Consider the following 22,289-nt stretch of genomic DNA (forward strand, 5'->3'; position numbering starts at 1 on the left):
CCATCCCAGGACCTTGAGATCATGACCTGAGCCGAAGGCAGAGGTTTAACCCACTGGGCCACCCAAGTGCCGAGAGAGAGAGAGATTATTAACAAGAAGGACACCAAGGTCTAGAGAAGGAAAAAACGTTAACAGAAGTCACGCTGAAAGCTAAAGACTCAACGTCCGGTCCCCCAACTCCCATACAGGTTCTTCAACTACTCCTCAGTCAGGGAGGTCCCTGCCTGCCCCGCCCGCCTCATAAAAACTCCAGGAAGTCGGCCCCCTAACCTCAGATTCCTGAATTTCTGTACGCCCCCTAGAGGCACCGGGAAATTACTCTGCATCGCTCCACGACACCTCCGGCCAGCAGGGGGCACTGCTGCCACCTCGAGCACACCGGCTATGCTTACCTTGTGATGCTCCCTTTTCTTCGAGTCCCCGAGGCACTTCCGGCGTCCGCGGAACTTTGGTGCGCCCGGACGCTCAGTGTGGGGCGCGGGCGCGCAAAGTAGCTGGAGTCGTTTCCGGCCGTGTCGGTGGTCTGAATCGAGGTGCAGAGGCGGAGGAGAAATGGAGACAATTCTGGAGCAGCAGCGGAGGTATCATGAGGAAAAGGAACGGCTCATGGATGTCATGGCCAAAGAGATGCTCACTAAGAAGTCCACGGTGAGTGGGGCCTGGGCAAAGGCTACGTCGAGGCTGGGCCCCATCCCGATGTTTAACCTCGGAGGGCTTTCTTTGGCCCCGAGACCCTCCCGCACCCCATCCCCGGCTCCCTACGGGGCTTCCTCTCCGAGCTCGGGCCGTGGTAACGGCCCCTCCGAAGCCCAGCACTCCCCAGGCCTCGGTGGCAGCCGCCGAGACCTGGGCGGTTAAGCTCCGCCCTCGGGCGGCCTTTCCAGCCTCAGAACTCCGACTAACGGCGCCTGTGTCACCGTTTGCTTTTCTCCAGCTCCGGGACCAGATCAATTCTGACCACCGCACACGGGCCATGCAAGATGTGAGTGCTCCGTTGTCCGCCTCTCTTTGGGTCGGGACGAGCTGCGAAAGTGAGGGAAGGCGGGGTTCGGGGTCTCAGTATGAGACCAGTCCAGCTAAAGGTAGCCAGATGCACCAGTCGAGGGCTGTCTGACTGGAGAAGTCCTCGCGGCTTCCAAACCCGAGAGTGCTGAGCTGTCCTTCCTCACCCTGAATGGGACCTCTTATTCATACCATCCTGTGCCCAATGATGTATAAACGATAGTTAGGAGGAGTAAGTGGCCCGGGCGCAAAAGGTACCATCCCTACCCCCGCCCCCCTCCCCAATGTTGGGTATTAGTGTTTTCCTCCCAGAATACCGTTTTTTTTTTTTTTTTAATTATTTATTTGGGCGCCTGGGTGGCTCAGTGTGTTAAGCCGCTGCCTTCGGCTCAGGTCATGATCTCAGGGTCCTGGGATCGAGTCCCACATCGGGCTCTCTGCTCAGCAGGGAGCTGCTTCCCTCTCTCTCTCTCTCTCTGCCTGCCTCTCCATCTACTTGTGATTTCTCTCTGTCGAATAAATAAATAAAATCTTTTTAAAAAATTATTTATTTATTTGACAGAGATCTCAAGTAGGTGGAGAAGCAGGTTAGAGAGAGAGGGGAATGCAGGCTTCCCGCTGAGCAGAGAGCCCTATGCGGGGCTGGATCCCAGGATTCTGAGATCATGACCTGAGCGAAAGGCAGAGGCTTTACCCCACTGAGCCACCCAGGCACCCCTCCCAGAATACCATTTTGAAATTTTTACCTAGCAAACCAGGTTTGCTTAGTAATAGTTCAATTTTGTGCTTTTAGGAAATGAATCAAAATGTTGATGCTAACTGCTGAGTGATAGGTAAATGAAGGTTCATTATACACAATGCTTTCTATTCTTGCATGTATTTGAAGTCTGTTTAGAAAGGATTGAAAGACCTAATCAGAGTTTCCAATTCGCAGAAGATAATTAGTATTGTTAGCCTCTAGTTCCTTATTTAAATTCCCAAATCCGAAATACTGTGAAAACAAAGATTTTCTTTGTGGTTTTGGGGGCGTGGGGGGATGTAATTACTTGGTGGCAACATCTGACTTGATCTCATTTAGCAGCAAAACCCTGACCTTAACAGATAAGCTTTGGATAGTCTTTAGCCCATTTATTAAATAATGCATAATTTTCACTGCAGAATTATTAATAGGTGTTCCAGATTCCAAGGGATGTTACATAATATATAATATTTTTCCCAACTTAGAAATTCCAAATTCTGAAGCAAATCTGGTCCCAAAAGTTTTGAAAAAGAGACTAGGAACTTTTAACATCTCTCAGGGTTTCCCTGGGCCTTGACTAGTGAGCTCTGTTGGTCGCTTAGCCCTATAGTTGTACAGATTGCTTTGTTCTGATGAGTTTTGTGTTTATCTTTCAGAGGTACATGGAAGTCAGTGGGAACCTGCGGGATTTGTATGATGATAAGGATGGGTAAGTGATAGTCACTTCTAGTCCAGGAGTTAGCGCCTCTGAAGAGCCATGCTTCAAGGACTGATTTTGTGCACTGTGTTCTTCGAATTTTTTCTGGTATTGCAGATTACGAAAGGAGGAACTCAATGCCATTTCAGGACCCAATGAATTTGCCGAGTTTTATAATAGACTCAAGCAAATAAAGGAATTCCATCGGAAACACCCAAATGAGGTATGATACTCAGAAAGTATTTTTTCCAAACCTGCTTGAAGAGCATACTAAAAGAAAGGCATAAGGAGGATGGAGGTGCACCATTCAGATGTCCCTTCAAAAGAACTATCTAGGGGCGCCTAGGTGGCTCAGGGCGTTAAAGCCTCTGCCTTCAGTTCAGGTCATGATCTCAGGGTCCTGGGATGGAGCCCCGCATCGGGCTCTCTGCTCAGCAGGGAGCCTGCTTCCCCCCTCTCTCTCTGCCTGCCTCTCTGCCTACTTGTGATCTCTCTGTCAAATAATAAATAAAATCTTTAAAAAAAAAAAAAAAAAAAAGAACCATTTAGGTAACGTCCTGCAACTCCAGTACTTCCAGTTTCCCCCTCATCTTTAGGCCAAGGCCACACTCTTCCTGGGTAGCCCCAGCCAGGGATAGAGCACAAGTGAAGATACTGTGGCCTGGATATTTCCATTCAGTGCAGGACTCTTGTACTGAGCATTCTTTGCTCCTCAGCTCCCCACTGGGAAGGTAAAGACTTGGTCTGAATCACAGTGTAGGCTATCCCTGCCCAGTCATCCTCTCTCTTGGTTTTTATCTTTCCCAGGCATTACCCCCAATAAACTCCTTGCGCTCCTAACTCTGTCTTGAAATCTGCTACCTAGGGGATCCATCTAACACAAAGAGGCTGTACTTACTTAACAGTGATCATTATACTGTCAGCGTTTAGCCCAGAGGCCAACTTTTTCATGAAGTATATTTCCTTATCCAGTCCTCCCTTGAAATTAATCTTTATAATCTGATTATATTTTATGACAGTGAATGTGTACCCCACTGTATTGAAATAGTATAAGGAACAGGGATTATATCCCAGTTATCTAGAAGTGATTGAACATCTTGAGCAGCTGACCAGAGTTCCAGGGGGAGGAGATTTTTTGTTTTGTTTTGTTTTGTTTATTTGACAGAGGCACAGTGAGAGAGGGAACACAAGTGGGGGGTGGGGGAGGAAGAACTAGGCTTCCCACTGAGCAGGGAGCCCGATACCAGGCTCTGTCCTAGGACCCCAGGATCAAGACCTGAGCTGAAGGCAGATGCTTAACGAATGGGCCAACCAGGTGCCCCAGGAGAAGGAGTTCTAGGGGGGAAAGGGAGCAAGGCCATGGCTGTAGCAGATGTGGAAAGGGGTTGGTTATGGATTATTCTGAGCTTTCATGACTGTGTAACTGGGAAGTTGTTTGTTCCCTTGGGGGAGATAAAGAGGTAATCTACTTGCAGTGGGAATGAATTTTTATATATGTAGCTTTTCAAGTGATGTTATACATTATATAGGTAGACATGTCCTGTGGGTAGAAGTTAAGTGACTGGGGTCAGGCATGAAATTAAAAAAAAAAAAAAACTTGTGATTTAGATCTGATAATTAGCTCATAGACTTAATGGTTGAGGTTGACTTGATGGATGAGGGCACTTTCTCACGCCAGCAGAAGTCTTCCCACCCCTTTAAGCATCAAGCGTGAAGCCTTTTGCTAAGAGAGAAGACATGAGTACCATTCCGGTATGTTAACCTTATTCTAGCCTTGGTAGAAAGGTGATGAGAAATAAATGGTTTGGTTTTCTTTCTTTCTTTCTTTCTTTCTTTATTTATTTGACGGAGACGGTGAACGAGGCAACACAACCAGGGGGAGCAGCAGAGGGAGAGGGAGAAGCAGGCTTCCCACAGAGTAGGGAGCCTGATGCGGGGCTTGATCCCAGGACCCTGGGATCCAGACACTTAATGACTGAGCCACCCAGGCGCCCCGAAATAGGTGGTTTTTAAAAAGGATTAGAAGGATGCTCAAGATATACTAAGGGGAAAAGGTCCAATTATGTGAAAAAATAAACACCTTACACTTGCCTGTAGGTGCATGTACATATGCATGTATTTAAATATACAGAATAGTGGTTTGCAAATTTTGTAGGATATGTTTAAATCCTTTGGGGATTTTTATATTTTAATTTTTTTTAAGATTTTTTTTTTTAAACACTCCCAGGTAATCCTAATGTTGAGCAGAATTTGGAAACAGATGGTATAAAAGGTCTCTTAACAGTGCTAAAGGGGGACTTTGGTTTTTGTGAGCATGTGTTACTTTAGGAGTTCTTAGTCAAATGATACCAAAAAAGGAAAAGAAAAAAGCAAGGTAACTGCGGAATAATAGTAGGCTCCTAATGAAAATCAAGTCTCAAACATCAGAAGTCTAACTTACTATACAGCCCATTTCTGCAGCATTGCAACTTTTTTGTTAAAAATCCACCTGAAGGGGCGCCTGGGTGGCTCAGTGGGTTAAAGCCTCTGCCTTCGGCTCAGGTCATGGTCCCAGAGTCCTGGGATCGAGCCCCCTCGTCGGGCTCTCTGCTCAGCAGGGAGCCTGCTTCCTCCTCTCTCTCTGCCTGCCTCTCTGCCTGCTTGTGATCTCTGTCTATCAAATAAATAAATAAAATCTTTAAAAAAAAAAAATCCACCTGAATTTTTCTTTCTTCCCTTCAGATCTGTGTGCCAATGTCAGTGGAATTTGAGGAGCTTCTGAAGGCTCGAGAGAATCCAAGTGAAGAAGCACAAAGTAAGTAGGTTTCAGTATTTCTCTCGAGCACTAACAAAAGTGCAGGTTCATGACAGAGCTCGGATTTTCCCTCCAAGCCCTGGAAAACAGAGCCCCAGAGAAATTTATTGCCATGTTCTCAGCTGGATTGACGTCCTAAATTGGACTTGAACAAAATACACACTTTGTACTACCCTTGCTCAAGTTCACTGGCCTGGAAAACTGAGGTCTGTTGACTTCCTGAGCATAGGGAGGACATTTGGGTGAAGGGCTATGTCGTGTCACAGAGAACTAGCCATCCATTTGAAGAGCCACGTCCAAGAAAGTGGTCTTTAATGTCTGAATCACTGATATATCTTTGATTCTTTCAGACTTGGTCGAGTTCACCGATGAAGAGGGTTATGGTCGTTATCTTGATCTCCATGACTGTTACCTCAAATACATTAACCTAAAGGCCTCAGAGGTAGGGCCAGTGGTGGTGGTGGTCAGGTGTTGGGGACGGGGGACACACAGGATGACAGTGCTTCTGATTCTAGAGGTGGGTCAGGATGGCAGGCTGGGGCTTCTGGACAGAGAGCAATTACACTATCTTTTGTGTTTTGTAACCATTAGAAAAGACGTAATGGGCTTTCTTGGAATGAAACAGTATGTAAAATGAAAGGTTTTTATAGTGGATACAACAGTCTTATTTATAGTTTTTGAATTTTTAAAAGATATATATTTAGAGAGAGAGTGCATGTGTGTGTACATGCACACACAGCGTAGGGACAGAGGCAGAGAATCTTAAGCAGGCTCCCTGCTGAGCACTGACACCAGAGTCTGACACAGGCTCCATCTCACAGTCTTGAGATCATGACCTGAGCTAAAACCAAGAGTTGGACACTCAGCTGACTGAGCCACCTCGGTGCCCCTACTTATTTTTATTTTTTTGAGTGAACTCTGCAGCCAACATGGGCCTTGACTAAAGACCCTGAGATCAAGAGTCACATGCTCTATAAACTGAGTCAGCCAGGTGCCCCAAGCATACTATTTTATTAACAAATTTTATTGCTTATTGATACATATTTTGCTTTTATAAACATAAGATATTTTTTTAAAAAACTCACAGTGAGCCCCTGCAATAGACACACGTAGTAGGTATGTGAAAAATATGAAAACATAATCTCTGCCTGCAAAAGTGTCTTTTATCACAAGATTTAGGATCCAGTGTGACAGTCTCAGAAAGGTCACAAGAAGGTGTATGATTAAGATCCTCATGGAGGTGTGAGGAAATGTCCCGAAAGTTCAGTGACTGTACCTTAAGCTCCAAGAGTTCAGGTCCTGTATCTGTCTTGTTCTCATCTGTATCCACGTACTTGGTCCAAAGATGCTCAGTAAGTGACGCTGTGAGTGAACAAATGGCACTTCAGAACCTTAGTTTAGGATGTAGTAGGTGTCAGAGCCTTCGGTTTGCATTCAGTTAGTGTTGGACAAATGTTTCTTTCATTTACTGTTGATTGATTTGATCTTTATTTTTCAGTTAGTTGCATGTCTGATAAGTCTGCTCAGTGCAGTGGCATTCACACCCCAGGTCGTGTAGGAATTAAGTCATGGGCAAGCAAAGACTAAGATGAGCTGGTCCTTGTTATTAGACAACACTCAGTTTTGATCTCATTTATTAGAGACTGTAGTGCAACTTGGTGCAAACCCCTAACTGGATCTCTTGTCATTTCTATTTTCAGAAGTTGGATTATATCACGTATCTCTCCATCTTTGACCAGTTATTTGACATTCCTAAAGAAAGGAAGAATGCTGAATATAAGAGGTAGGCATTGCTAGCCTCTAGGCCTCTCCTGGATTTAATTAGGTTATTTAATGTAAAGATTTGATGGCAGAGTTCTGAATTTTATTGTCTGAAATAAGGACACAAATGGCTTCCAGGTTTATTGAAGGAGAGAGATTTCGAATGCCAGTTTTCAACATGTGTCTTACTCTGGCTCTGGAAGAATGTGCATCAGTTGGCACATCTGTGATTTTACACTGAGGCTGTTCTTAAATTTGTTTCATTGTAGAAAGAAGTCTCATTCAGGGATCTGTGTCTTGAGTTTAACAAGAAAAAGATTAGCATTTCTCATTGTGACCGAAGTGAGGTGCATGACTGATGTACAGATGGAAAGTTTTTTTGTGTGTTTTTATGCCCCTGGTTTGTGAGCTGTCCTACTGACTTTCTCTCTTCCTCATTTTCTCTTTACCTAACATCTTTTATGTGAGTTAATTAAGATTTTATCATTTGAAATTACGATGATGAAATGAGGTCAAAATCAAGATGACGTGTTAGGAAAAAATTCAATTGTAAGCTCATTCTAAAAATTAGTATTATTACTTTTAAAAACTTGTATCACTGGAATTATTTTACGGGGCATAACAGTATATAAAAAATACTCTGTTTTCTCTGTATTGTTCCTGTATAGATATTTGGAGATGCTGCTTGAGTACCTTCAAGATTACACAGATCGAGTGAAGCCCCTCCAAGATCAGAATGAACTTTTTGGGAAGATTCAGAATGAATTTGAGAAGAAGTGGGAGAATGGTACCTTTCCTGGATGGCCGGTAAGCTTTAGTGGGGTAGGGGAGAGGACATGCAGAGGAATTGGATTAATAGTTTTACTTGAATACTGAGCCTCTGCCTTAGGGCATTAGCTGCTGATCCCTCGGGATAAGTGTGACTGTGAGGTGTCCCCTGCCACATATGTCAGGCGTTCTTGCCGTGCATGCTTTGGAATGAGATTTGTCAGGGCCTCCTTGCCATTGGCCGAGCCTAGCATTTTCACCAGCTATGTCATTACTGCTGTGTGGTTCTTACCCCAAACTGCAAAGATTATGTGCTAGAATCTCCATCATATGTTTTCAGTCCTGGTGATAAACTTGGGTTTTCCTGAAGTCTCAGGGAGAGAATGAACGATCTTGTCTTTGGTTCTGCTCTTATGGGAATTCAATTCATAGTCACACATGCATATAAGAAAGAGGCCACCTGCCACCTGGTAACGTAGATAGATGGCTCCCTTGTCTTCATTTAAACCTGGATCTTACTGTTGTTCTTGCCAGAAAGAGACAAGCAGTGCCCTGACTCATGCTGGAGCCCATCTTGACCTTTCTGCATTCTCTTCCTGGGAGGTATGTTCTCTTTAGTAACTATACTGGCCCCACATGTTCACTCCTCAGAGAAACCACTCAATCTGTTTCTAATGCCATGGTAAGACAACAGTTCCTAGAACCAGGCATCTACAAAAATGTGGAAAGATAAAGCTAAAAAGAAAAAAGTTTACCCATCTACTTTGAAAAGTATAAACTTTATGAGACTTATAGTGGAGGTAGTCACTACCAGTATGATTGCATATGAACTAGACCACAGACTCAGACTTTGGAGAGTCTGAGCTGAGTGCTAGCTATTGGCTATGGAATGTATGGTCTTGCCACAGCTTCAAGAACACCCACACACCCACCTGTAAAGACCTAAGCTTAAGCATTTGTTGTTTCTCAAAGTCTATTTATATGAAATTGTAACTTGGCTCTTTTTTTTATGTAGGAGTTGGCCTCCCTGGGTCTGGACAGATTGAAATCTGCACTCTTAGCGTTAGGCTTGAAGTGTGGTGGGTAAGAGACTGCTTTTTCAGAACTGTCCCAGTTTACTGTATGTTTGCACAATAACGGACTCTGATGCCATTCTTTCTGTTATCCCACACCGCCGAAGTATGCAGAACCATATGGTAGAGTAACTCTGATATCTTTACCCCTCCTGTCTCCTTAGGACCCTAGAAGAGCGAGCCCAGAGGCTCTTCAGCACCAAAGGAAAGTCCCTGGAGTCACTTGACACCTCCCTGTTTGCCAAAAATCCCAAGTCAAAAGGCACCAAGCGGTGAGTGGCTGGGGTGGCATCTCTGTGGACAGTTCTAAGATGTTATTCCCCGGAGAATTTTTACCACAGCAACCGGGTTTATCACCATTATTGATTCAGAGAGATACAGTTTGCCGTTTTTCTGTGCAAATGGTAGAGAGCCCCATCATTGTTATACACCAAGAACAGTTTGTACTCCGGTGATTGAGAGTGGGTTAATGTTGAAACAGCTTTAGGTACTTTTTTTTTTTTTTTTAAGATTTTATTTATTTATTTGACAGAGAACACAAGTAGACAGAGAGGGAGAAGCAGGCTTCCTGCTTCCTACGATGACCCTGGGATCACGACCTGAGCTGAACCAACTGAGCCACCCACGAGCCTCTCTAGGTACTTTTTGTTACCTCAGGAGGCTATGGAAGCTAAATAGGTTCCAAAAATATTTTTCTAAGTTTGTTTTTACTAATGATAATTGAATCTTTTTTAAATCATAGTATAGTTGACACACAGTGTTACATTAGTTTGAGGTGTACAAGGTAGTGATCTGACAACTCTGTATGTTATGCCATGCACAAGCATACCTGCCATATGTTGCCACAGAACCTATTGCAGTGCCGTTGGCTGTGTTCCCTGTGCTGTACCTTTTATCCCTGTAGTTGAATCTCTTCATGAGCCTCATGCTTGTACAGGGTATTTTTTTTTTAATGTGCACTTTGTAATTCTGAAAAGTAGCTTTTAGGGGCACCTGAGTGGCTCAGTGGTTTTAAGCCTCTGCCTTCGGTTCAGGTTATGATCTGGGGGTCCTGGGATTGAGCCCAGCATTGGACTGTCTGCTCAGTGGGGAGCCTGCTTCCCCCTCTTTCTCTCTGCCTACTTGGGATCTCTGTGTCAAATAAATCTTTTTTTAAAAAAAAAAAAAAGAGAGAAAGAAAAGTAGCTTTTACCCTGATCTTTTGCAGATACGGACTTAGAAAAGTTAAGGCATATCCCCACTATCTCATAGTTACTAAGTACTAAGGGTCAGGATTTGGCCCAAGTCTGTCCCAGAGATTGTCTCCTCTGCTACATTTTCTTTGGAGATTATAATGATGGAAATTTAAGTGTCTTGATGTGTTTTATGTCTTCTAAAATGAGATTAGAGAGGCAGCTTCCATGCATTCCAAGAAATAACCTTAATACTTCCATCAGCAAGTCCTGAGCTGAACAGAGCATTTGCTTTCACAGCATAACAGTTGTCACATGCTTGTAGTTTTTAATGCACACTTGGAATAAATGTTCCCAGACATGGGATAAGGCTTTGAGTGAAAGAATCCTTGAGTGATACACCTTTTTTCTTGTTTCCAGAGACACTGAGAGGAACAAAGATATTGCTTTCCTAGAAGCCCAGATCTATGAATATGTAGAGATTCTTGGGGTGAGTAATGGACTCTGCTGAGAGCAGTAAATACTGTAAGGTGTGGGAATCAGATAAATGTGAACTCACAGGATTTTTTTTTTTTAGGAACGAAAGAAGAAGGGTAGGTTTTAAACTAGTTCAGCAGAAAGTAAGGTTCTCTCAGGTACTTGACCTTCAGTGAGGTTCCGTTCTCTTCGTAGGTGCCTGTTGTTGGGTGATATTCCCAAGGTTGCTCAGTTGCCATGAAGCCAAGCAGAAAGAACAGACAACCCTCTCAGCGTAGTGTCCAGAATGGTGTAGGTTCTTTGCATTCCGGAATATACCTAGAAGTTCCTGAATATATCTAGGAGATGGAAGCAGATACTCAAAAGGCATTAAAAGGAAGTCTGCTTAGAGTAGCGTTTCAGGTGTAACTTGTTATGAAAAGACATTACTTACATATTCAGAAGATAACAAGGAATTTGCTAGGGCTAGAATGCTAGTGGTATACAAAGCTTGCTATGAGCTGATTCTTGAATATTCTTTCAAGAAAGAGCCAAGGGTGGGTTGGGAGTGGGAAAAGGCCTCACCAGACAGGACACTTATCTCAGAAAGGAAGTGGAATACAAGGGAAATCACTCTTTCAGGGAAGAGAAGATAGAAGAAAGGGCAGCACTCATCCAAAAAAGATGGGCACTATCTCTGGGAGTCCTGCAGAAGGGCAGCCTTTCAGAGTGTCTACAATTTTCAACTGCTCTCAGAGCCTTTCCCTTTATAGATGTTCAGATGGTGTTTTAAGTGATAGTTCTGGCTCAGATAGCTTGTTTACATGTCCTTGTCAGTTGTGTGGGTGTTTTCATTCTGCCTTTGTTTGAGATATATAATAGCTATATATGCATATAATATACATGCATATATTAGCTATATAACTAGTCACTTGTTGGTTCCCAACTGCTTTCACTAAAGGGCTAGTTAGAATGTTGGACACTAGGGCCACTAATATTCTCCACAGTGAACCTGGCTGTTACTATGGACAGCAGTCTGAGTTGCTAGTCTTCTAAAGATGATTGGGAGGCTAATCTGTACCTATGACCCAAGATGTTCTAACTACTTTTTGTTCTCTCCTTTGAGAGCATTTTGCCTTCCCTGCCAGGAGGTGGCACCACTCTCTAAAGTTTCAGCCAGAATGGTTTTTAGAAGTTGCTCCTGTTATGTACTGATAGGATTTTTACAATTGGCTTACCATTTATTGATGCCTGTTGGTTTCCAGACATTTTGCCCAATCCTTGGATACGATAGTGAATATGACATGCCTCTTGACCTTGAAAAGGCCACTTTGTGGTGGGGGGAGATAAGTGACTGCAGCAGAATAGATGTGTGCTGTGACACATTGAGACTGAGCTTTCTAAGTAGAAAGAGGGAAAGAGAATGTTCTAGAAAGAAGAAACAGAAAGGATGAAGGTAAAAACATCATGGAGAGAAAACAGATATTAGGACATAATGAGAAGAAAACCAATGTGTGTGGAGTGTACCTTGTAAGGGTGGGAGTGGTCAGAGAATAATTTGGACAGTTATGTTGGAGATTTGGACTTTGTTCTTTAAATAGTAGAAAGAGGGCATCTGGGTGGCTCAGGCGTTAAGGGTCTGCCTTCTACTCAGGTCATGATCCTGGGGTCCTGGGATCGAGCCCCGAGTCAGGCTTCCTGCTCAGCAGGAGGCCTGCTTCTCCCTCTCCCACTCATCCCACTTGTGTTCTCTCTTCCGCTGTGTCTATTTCTGTCAAATAAATAAAAATATTTTTATAAATAAAACTGTAGAAAGACAGGAGGCACCTGGGTGGCTCAGTTGTTAAGTGTCTGCCTTTGGCTCAGGTCATGATCCCAGGGTCCTGGAATTGAGCCCCGAATTGGGCTCCGTGCTCAGCAGGAAGACTGCCTCTCCCTCTCCCACTCCCCCTGCTTGTGTTCCCTCTCTCGCTATGTCTCTATCAAATAAATAAAATCTTTAAAAAAAAAGGACAAAATGTTTTAAACAAAGTATAACATTAGATTGGGGTTTTTTAAAAGTACATAAATTTGGCGGGAAAAATGGAAGTTGGACTGGAATGAGGAGAGACTCAGGGCAAGTTAGAAGGTTGTCTTCTTGGTAAGGAAGGAGAAGAACAGACTGGGTAAGGAAATATTTTTAGAGACAGAGAAGACTTTGTTCTCCGTTGTTCTGCATTAGTCCATGGCCTAAGATGAGTATCTTAGGCAAGTGACCTAAAACTTTTGACTTTTTCCTTCAGGATCAGGGAGAGCCTATTGATAAGGAGTTTTGATAAGAAGGCAAGATTTTCCCTTTATTGTACAAGTAAGAAAACCATATCCAGGGCACCTGGGTGGCTCAGTCGGTTAAACGGCTGCCTTCAGCTCAGGTCATGATCCCAGGGTCCTGGGATCAAGTACCTCATCCAGCTCCCTGCTTGGTGGGGAGCCTGCTTCTCCCTCTCCTCCCCCTTCTTGTGCTCGCTCTTTCTTTCTCTCTGTCTGTCAAATGATAAAATCTTTAAAAAAGAAAAAAAAGAAAAAGAAAACCGTATCTTTGGAAGGTTGAGGGGTCAGCAAGAGTTGTAGAAAATTGCCCTTCTTGTTCTGCACTACTTTTCTCTGACTTCCCTTTCATTTCTGGACCTGACTTAGGAACAGCGACATCTCACTCATGAAAATGTACAACGTAAGCAGGCAAGGACCGGGGAAGAGCGAGAAGAAGAAGAGGAAGAGCAGATAAGTGAGAGTGAAAGTGAAGACGAAGAGAATGAGATCATTTACAACCCCAAGAACCTGCCCCTTGGCTGGGATGGCAAAGTACGTGCCTGCATTACCACCTTCCTTCCCATCGCCCGTTCAGGAAGCGGACAGGAGTCTAATACTGTTTCCTCTCTGATTTCTTTTAGCCTATTCCCTACTGGCTGTACAAACTTCATGGTCTAAACATCAACTATAACTGTGAGATTTGTGGAAATTACACCTACCGAGGTCCCAAGGCTTTCCAGCGGCATTTTGCTGTAAGGAATTCAGAGCCATTTCTCCTGGAAATTAAAATGTGAAACATGCAGCTTTTAGAGAGGATAGGAACACCCTGAGAGTAGCACTAGTGTCCAGAGCTTAAGAGAAGCAAGGAGTGGATCTAAAGTCAAGCATGTGGCATTTGACCTTTGGCACCCTGCTAGCCTAGAATAATGCCTAAGATGGTTTCTGGAGGCATTCTGGCACTCTGCTATTTGAAATTCATTTCGGTTTGCTTGTGCTTATTATACTTCTCTCATTTTATCTTTCTGCCAGCACCTGAGACCATCCTCTGACTCCTTACTCAGCTCTCTACCCACTGCTAGTACACAGGACCAAAGAAGGGACTGACTGCCTCCTTTTTTGTGTCTTAAGTGGGTGTTTGCCTCTTTGAAAAATAGGAGCTAAGAGGATGACATTTATCAAGCAATTCTTGAGAAAAGGCCTTATCTTATCTGGGTAGTACTCCAGAAAGTGGATTCATCCTTATTGTGTTTCTGCCTTTGATTCTTCGTACTCGGAAGGAAGTTTTACAAATGGAAAGATTTGCTAGACCCAGGGCAGAGAATGTATATGAACTCCTCACTTCCTTCCTCAGACATCCATATCACTTGGGTCTTTTCTCTTGAGCCCGAGGCATCTCTGAGTTTTTCTCCGTACTCCCTCCAGTACATTAGAATTGGCGGCCAAGATAAAGCCCATGCTGTTCGCCATCCGCGAGCCCAAGCTGTCATTGCCTCTCGGTGCTCTCTTGCACATCCCTGCTTATGCCTAGTGAGCAGTCTTCGCCCTTACTTACAGAGGTGACCTGCCGTCAGTAGTGCTTACTCACGCTGGTGGTGGGGGCTGTGTGGGAGGCCACTGGTTAATTAGAGTGCTGGTGTTTTGCTGTGGTCTTGACACAGGTTTTGTCTGGACTATTATTAGATCTGGATCTTGGTTTGAGAAACCAGCCCAGTGAGGAGAACAATGCAATGCTGCTTTGAAATAACTGCCCCTTATCAGTCATGGCCAGCTGTTTACAAACGGGAGCCGCAGAAGGAATGCTGCCATTAGGTGGAGTCTTTTGCAAAGGGTCAAGTTAAGGTTTATGAATAGAGTGGAGCTCGTGCCCTGTGTTCAGTTATTCCCATTTCACATCCTTTTACTTCTCATTTTCACGTCCTTTCTCTTCTCTCTTCTCCTAGGAGTGGCGTCATGCCCATGGCATGAGGTGTTTGGGCATCCCAAACACGGCCCACTTTGCTAATGTGACACAGATCGAAGATGCTGTCTCCTGTAAGTATGCTTTATTTCCCGTTCCCTAGACACCAGATCAGTGGCCAGTCCTACAGCTCACTGCCCCCAGTACCCTTGTGTATCCAGGGCTAGGGGCAGCAGGTTGTGGATATGTGTCTATTTTTATGTCCTGCAATTTGCCTCATTCCTTGAGATTGATATTGATAACATTTTAAGCTTATACTCATGCCAACTGCTAAAACGAAAGTGATACTTTGATTAATTTTGTTTCATGTTTGTTTGTTCCATGGATAGGATCCTTAGCATTTTCCCCAAGTTTTATGTTAAATTAAATAGAAGTAGGTGATAGGTCATTCTTACCTGGCTGGTGTTTTCCAAGGGAATGATGCTTGTTCATCTACACTGATTTTAAGATTGGCTCATGGTTTTATTAATCACATTGCGCAAGAGAAAGATTGCACCTTTACCACTCTTTTTTATCGGGCGTTGGATTAAACAGCATTCCTGGATTCTTTCGTATTGGGGGTGGATCCTCTCAATGCGTTATTTATCCTATTAGGATTCTCCTCAGAAGTTTTATATTTGTGTCTGTAAATCAAAGATGTGCTTCTTGTTTTCGTTTGAATCACTTGTCAGGTTTAAGGATCAAAACAGTATTGAGGACATAAAATGGATGGAATTACCGCTACATTCTCTTTTGTCATTTGAAACTATTTATATATATATATATTTTTTAAGATTTTTATTTATTTATTGAGAGAGAGGTAGTGAGAGAGAGCATGAGCGAGGAGAAATCAAAGGGAGAAGCAGACTCCCCATGGAGCTGGGAGCCCGATGCGGGACTCGATCCCAGGACTCTGGGATCATGACCTGAGCCGAAGGCAGTCGTCCAACCAACTGAGCCACCCATATTTAAATAGGTTATTTCTTCATACAAAGGGACCAGCATAGAAAGATTTTCCAGTTAATAACCCATAAATGCCTTGATTCATCATGACAAAGTAGAAACCGAGTGCTTCATTTCTCTTGTGTTTTATATTCTTTTTCCTGCCAATACTTTCTGTAATCTCAGGGATTTTTTATTCCTTTCCTAAGTCTTTAGATGAGAACTTTCTTCTGTTTTGTTTCTTTATTATTTTTAATAGAGGCATGTAGAACCAGATGTCATTCTTTCAGAAATCCATTAGGAATATCCATTATTGATAAGTTATATTGAGACTTTATTAAAGATGTTTTTCTGACTCTTAAGAAATTATTTAAAAGAGTCTTTTTAATTATATAGTTGATTGAGGTAGTAGGTCACCCGCATTTTCAGAAGAGGAAAGTTAGGTAACTTTTTCCAGGTCCCATACCTTGTAAATGGGAAAAACCCAGGGATCAAACCCATGTCCTATGGCAGAGTCTTTTCTCTTTCCACAGTGCTAGACTGCCTCCTTTCACTCACCCTCACCAATTAAAGAGTTCATGGTCAGGGTGCCTGGCTGGCTTCATTGAAAGAGCACGTGACTCTCAGGGTTGTGGATTTGAGCCCCATGTTGGGTGTTGAGATTACTTAAATAAACAAAAAATTTTTTTTAAGTTTTTTTTTTTTTTAAGGCTTTATTTATTTATCTGACTGAGACACAGCAAGAGAGGGAACACAACCAGGGGGAGTGGGAGAGGGAGAAGCAGGCCTTCCACCCAGCAGACGCCAAAGGCAGATGCTTAGCAACTGAGACACCCAGGCGCCTCTTAAATAAATAAAATGTTTAAAAAATAAAAATAGTTGGGACACCTGGATCAAGTCCCACATTGGGCTCCTTGCTTACTGGAGAGCCTGCTTCTCCCTCTGCCTGTGCGCACGCTCTCTTTATCTCTCTCTCTCTCTGATAGATAAATATTTTATTTCTTTTTAAGATTTGATTTATTAGGGGGAGGGATGGCGTGTCTGGGTTATGGACATTGGGGAGGGTGTGTGCTATGGTGAGTGCTGTGAAATGTGTAAGACTGATGATTCACAGACCTGTACCCCCAAAGCAAGTAATACATTATATGTTAATTTAAAAATTTTATTTATTTGAGAGACAGAACATGAGAGGGGGGTGGATCAAAGGGAGAAGCAGACTCCCCACCAAGCAGGGAGCCTGACATAGGGCTTGATCCTGGGACTCCAGGATCATGACCTGAGGCCAAGGCAGTCAGTCGCTGAACCAACTGAGCCACCCAGGTGCCCAAATAAAATATTTTTTTAAAATAAATAAATAATAAATAAATAAAAATAAAAATAGTTGATCATTAAATTGATTCCAGGAAGAAATGTCATGGATTCTCTCCTTGGTCTTACCTAGATTTTTAGAAAAAACTTATTTTTTTCCAGAACATTGTTGGCAGGCTCATGATTCCACCATCTTTCCATTAGCCAAATTATTTTCAGAATCTACCTCTTCTTTTTTTTTTTTTTTTTTTTTAATAGAGAGAGACAGAGTACAAGCTGGGGGCTAGGGCAGGGGCAAAAGGAGAGAGAGAGAGAATCTTAAGCAGACTCCATGCCCAGTTTGGAACCTGATGATCTCCCAACCCCGAGATCATGACCTGAGCTGAGATCAAGAGTTGGACTTGATCAGCTGAGCCACCCAGACACCTCCAAAATCTGTTCCTTTGATTCAGACGCCTCGATTAATCAGTCCCATACACATTTTTATTACTGCCACTTCTTTGATTTGTTGCAGTATTTCCATCCATCATGACTTTCCTTAATATTTTGTTTCTCTGTATAACATTTATGGTTTTACCTCTATCTCAATATCATTTTGTCCTTTCACTTTTTTACTCCATCCTCAGCAGATCATAGATTTACTATAAATTTATCATCACCTCTCCCCTTCTCATTTCCCCAAGCATTGTTCCTCCGTTTGAGTATCCTGGATTAACTCTCTGGCTTCCTTTCTGACTTTCATAGCAGATCAGTGGTTGTACACATATTCGCTCCCACTAGATGGTGACAGTCTTTATCCCAGATGTCTCACCAGTATTAAGCAATTAATTACTGAATGGAGGTTAATTCTTTCATGATACAGAGTTTCTATAATTATTTATTTATTTGACAGAGAGAGATCACAAGTAGGTAGAGAGGCAGAGAGAGAGAGGATGAGGCAGACTCCCTGTGGAGCAGAGAGCCCGATGTGGGACTCGATCCCAGGACCCTGAGATCATGACCTGAGCCGAAGGCAGAAGCTTACCCCACTGAGCCACTCAGGTGCCCCTAGAGTTTCTATAATTTTTTTTCATTTCCTGTTGGTGGTAGAATTCTTTCTTATTAAACCTGGATTGTCCTTTTTTTTTTTCTTGAAGGTTCCGAAGTAGACATCTTAGAAATGTTTGGTTATAAGGAAGAAAGCGTATTAAAACTGACTGCATGCTCTCCACCCTTTTTGCAAGAATATGCTTATTCAGCTGTGCTTCTCTGTATATACACCTTCTCCACTTTCTTGTATCTTTTCACCTGAGTTCACATGCGGGCAACCCTAGCCCTGCTCTGATGCCCTTCCTCAGTTTTCAGAGACTGCTATCGTCCAGCTCCATGTAGGTCTCGGTGTCCCCATTTATAGGACTAGGGGGAGACACAGATGGTCCAGTGCCGTCTGTAGTCCAGTCCGCTGGGTGTCCAGGAGTCGGCAGCACAAGTGGTTACTGCTTCTTCTAGAACACATCAAAAAGATGTGTTCCCTAATAAGGGGGTGGGCAGGGAAGTAACCATTGGCATAGCTTTTATGCTGGATTAACTTGTTGGTCTTTGTTTTAGATTATTCTGTTGAAGTTTTCCTTCTGGAGTTTTTAGCCAGGAGGGAGGGATTTGGCACTCCCATTTAAACTGTGGTTATTTGTTTTTAATCTAACTTTTATTTTTATCATCATCATCATTATTACTGTTTTAGAGAGAGAGCACACACATGCTCACACACAAATGGGTGGGGTGGGGTAGAGGGAGAGGAGCCCAGTGCAGGGCTTGATCTCAAGATCCTGAGATCTACCTGAGGAGAAATCAAAGCCGGACACTTAACCAGCTGAGCCACCCAGGTGCCCCTGTTTTTGTTTTCTTTTTTTAAGTTGTAGAAAAAACAGTTAAGAAAGAGCACTGTGAAATTGCCACCAGAGACCCCCATGATTTAGATGGGTGGTCACCACAGACCAGTATTCACTAGGTACAAATTTATCTAACTGGTAAATTTACAGCTTCAAGTTCAATTACCACCATGTTATCTACAGTAATAGCATAAGAAATGTAAATGTTGTAATGAACTCTGGACGTTGCCAGTGAGAGGAATGACTTTGCTAAAATTGTGATATCCTATGTCTCTGGCTTTTTATTGGGTCAGCTAGCTCATCAAAAGCAGGAAAATCAATTCATTCACTTCACTTAGTGAATCCACACTGGCGCCCAAGGTGATCCCATTCTTTTCTAATTGTTTCCAGAACCCTCTGAAGAATAATATCCCCCTTACTGATCCGTAGTTTCCTACATCCATTTCTTTTCTGAAAGAAAAATCACGACGGCTCCAAAAAAAAAGACAGTCATAATAGCATTTCCAGTCTCCAGTATTATAGTACCACTCTGGACTGGATTCCTGAATGGCCTGGACATAGAATGTGACATGACACTGCCCTGGTTCCTTGTAGCATATGATAAATTTTCTGTTCACTTGTAATGTGTGTATTGCCTGGGCCTGAAGACTTGAGCTCATTTGAAGATTTGAAGCAATGAGCAAGGAAGGAAAGGCTGATGAGGCGAGCATCTGTACACAGAGCCAAGCACTTTCTCATCTATTGTTTCCCTGTCATGTCCCCTGTGTTAGGATTCAACTTGCTCTCTATGGTATTTTTTCCACTCTTCTCAAGTATTTTTTTTTAATATTTCAAGTTTTTAGTTAAATTTTAGTTGTTAACACATAGCGTCAAAGTAGTTTCAGGAGTAGAATTTAGTGATTCATCTCTTACACATAACACTCACTGCTTATCACAATATAATCTTGTCAAGTTTAGAGCCACTCTACTTGGTGGGAAATGTGGAAGCAGCTAGGAATCAATATTCCTAGTACTGGTAATATTTAACCTCTCTCCCTCAGTGGGCCTGTCCTAGCTGTTCTGTATGGATCTCTCTTCTGGGAGTGCACCTGTCCTCACCAGTCTATCAGAGTTAGGTCTCTCTTTCCTGGTTCAGTGCCTGTCCTGCCTTGTGTATGTGTGCTTCCTGCCTTTGAATCTGTGGTCATTTCTGGACGTATCTGGTCCCTTTCCTCTTCATCGGAATACTTTTACTGAACTGTCAGCGTTCTCGTTTTAATATTTTAAATATTAGTGGTTGCTGAGCTATCTTATATTTCGGATTTTTTGGTCATGATATTTCATCTTTTATTTTCCTCCTCTGAAGCTTTTGAAATCTACACACCAGGCTTTAAAAAAACATATTTGACCCAGCCTGGTGTTCCCTTTCTCTTCTGTAATGAACTTTAAGACCTTAAGGTCAGTTTGTCCCATAATTCCTGTAGGTTGTACACACTAACTTCTTTGAGGGCATATCAGTTCTGTGTTCTAAGAGGTCTTTGGTTATATTTGGTCCAACTTTTCTTTTACAGCAAAGCATAGATTGTGGTAAGAGTTGCCGTGGAGGGGGTTTTGTCTGTGGGTGGACCAGAACTGAAATTCCAGTCCGGGGCAGGCAAAAGTCTCAAGCACAGTGTCATCCAGGAGGACTTTAATGGGGACAGGGATGTTGTAACCCCTGTCTGCCTGATGGATACTCAGTCCAGTCTTGACTGCTGCTCATTTCTCATCCTGCAGTGTGGGCCAAGCTGAAACTGCAGAAGGCGTCAGAACGATGGCAGCCTGACACCGAGGTGGGTGCTAACGTAGCATTGGGAGAGTGTCAAGTGACCGCTCCCTCACCCTGTAGAAGGGAGGAGAAAGGCAGTCACAGTAGTGGCGAGTACTCTGTGCCAGTATCTGTAAATTGGCTCTTGACTTGTAAGCCTAGTTTATTTGTGATATTCACATGTGTCAGACTTGAAATGTGTGTCTTAAGACAGACTGTATTCTGCTCTTAAAATGTTGAAGTGGCAAGCAGGAGTACCCAATGCCTTGCCCTGCCACGAGGATTCACAGGCTAAGAAGTTGTGAATCCATATCATAGGTTAGGTCTCCTTTGAGGAAAGCACCCAGTGAGAGATGAGCCTGTCTCATGAGGTGGGGAAGCATCCTTGTTTCCTCGTTGGTCCTGAGATAGTCATCCCACAGAGCAGATTTCAGAGGTGAGGAATGATGTGTATGTGAGGTGTGGCAGCTGTTCCTTTTTTTGTTTTTTTGGTTTTTTTAGGTCAGTGATTTCCAAAATTCCTTTTTCTTTTCTTTTCTTTTTTTTTTTTTTAAAGCAGCGAAGTCATTTACAAACTGCAATGTAGAATTCTAGTATATAAAATAAAGGAGAATTATACTTGAAATGAGGAAGCTCAGCCTTCTCGGCCTCCCTTTCAACCCTTCAATGGTCTCGGGTAGAAAGGGCAGAAACCTAGAGTCTTGGGAGTAATTGGAGAACTGTTGCCTTTGGTCACCCTTTCTCAACCAGCGTTCTTCATCTTAGATACAGAGAGTGATGTGAACAGACTATTTTCTCAGGTATCCCAAAGGTAGGTCATAAATGGTAGCACGCTAGATGCCTCGGATATGTTAGATCATGGCGCGCGGTGGATGCCTGGAGCAGTCGGGTTGGATTCTCCGGCACACCCCTGTTGAGTAAGGCTGTCTTAGATGCATACCGTGAGATCAAGCCAGGGTGAGCTCAGGTACCCAGAGGCTGGTTCCAGACATTTCTCCCAGGAGACAAGGCTAATAGTGTGCCCCTTTCCTTCCAGGAGGAGTATGAAGACTCCAGTGGGAATGTTGTGAATAAGAAGACCTATGAGGATCTGAAAAGACAAGGACTGCTGTAGTGTTCAGGGACGAATCTCAGCTTTGGGTCTTGCCCAGACTTCCCTGGAATCTGCGTTTTCTATTTCTCCCAACCAAATGCTCCTAAAGACTCTGCTACTTAGTCTTAAGGTCTAGCGTGCTTCTTGTAAAGAACAAGGCGTGCTAGCAGATGGCAGGGTTGAGATGTGTTTTATCTTTGTTTTATATTAAAAGATTCCATCAGAAAATAAACCCAGCCCTTCTTCGGAATGTGTCTTGTACTAAAGCCCAGGATCATGGACTAACGCAATCCTTTAGTTCTTAACACTCCCTACCTCTTTCTCATCAATTTAAGTGGCAACTAAGGTTTGAAGAGCACTGGTTATGTTACATTTATTCTCTTAGGTAGATCTGACTTAACTTTGTTCCCCAGGCCCATTTTCTGTGCTGTCCCCTAAGGTGCATCACCCCAGGATACACCCTGCCCTAGTTGAGTCAGCCAGTTCTGCAGGTATTAGACAAAGATGGGGAGGGCAAGCCAGGGCCTCTGCTAAGGACAAGATTGTGGCACCAGGATTTGCCAGGAAGGAGTTGAGCTGTCCTGGAATGGGCCCGCAGCCCTGCG

At 43.3% G+C, this 22,289-nt stretch overlaps 1 protein-coding gene across 1 annotated transcript; it reads left to right on the plus strand.

The window, feature by feature from the left end:
• Window positions 1-419: 419 nt before the first annotated feature.
• Window positions 420-21,934, plus strand: SF3A3 (splicing factor 3a subunit 3). The gene is made up of 17 exons (XM_032301699.1): window positions 420-648; window positions 935-982; window positions 2,398-2,450; window positions 2,556-2,661; window positions 5,160-5,232; window positions 5,583-5,674; window positions 6,933-7,015; window positions 7,662-7,800; window positions 8,296-8,364; window positions 8,777-8,844; window positions 8,999-9,106; window positions 10,427-10,496; window positions 13,139-13,303; window positions 13,393-13,503; window positions 14,692-14,782; window positions 20,561-20,616; window positions 21,628-21,934. Exons 1-17 carry the CDS (start codon window positions 553-555, stop codon window positions 21,703-21,705), a joined length of 1,506 nt encoding a protein of 501 aa, XP_032157590.1. The 5' UTR covers window positions 420-552; the 3' UTR covers window positions 21,706-21,934.
• The last annotated feature ends 355 nt before the right edge of the window (window positions 21,935-22,289 follow it).

This window comes from Mustela erminea, chromosome 10 (assembly GCF_009829155.1).
Source record: "Mustela erminea isolate mMusErm1 chromosome 10, mMusErm1.Pri, whole genome shotgun sequence".
NCBI lineage: Eukaryota > Metazoa > Chordata > Mammalia > Carnivora > Mustelidae > Mustela > Mustela erminea.

Coding starts and splice junctions, on each gene's coding strand:
- SF3A3 (XM_032301699.1), top strand. CDS start 553: ATGGAGACAATTCTGGAGCAGCAGCGGAGGTATCATGAGGAAAAGGAA. Junction 649..934: donor TGCTCACTAAGAAGTCCACG/GTGAGTGGGGCC, acceptor GCTTTTCTCCAG/CTCCGGGACCAGATCAATTC. Junction 9,107..10,426: donor AAGTCAAAAGGCACCAAGCG/GTGAGTGGCTGG, acceptor TCTTGTTTCCAG/AGACACTGAGAGGAACAAAG.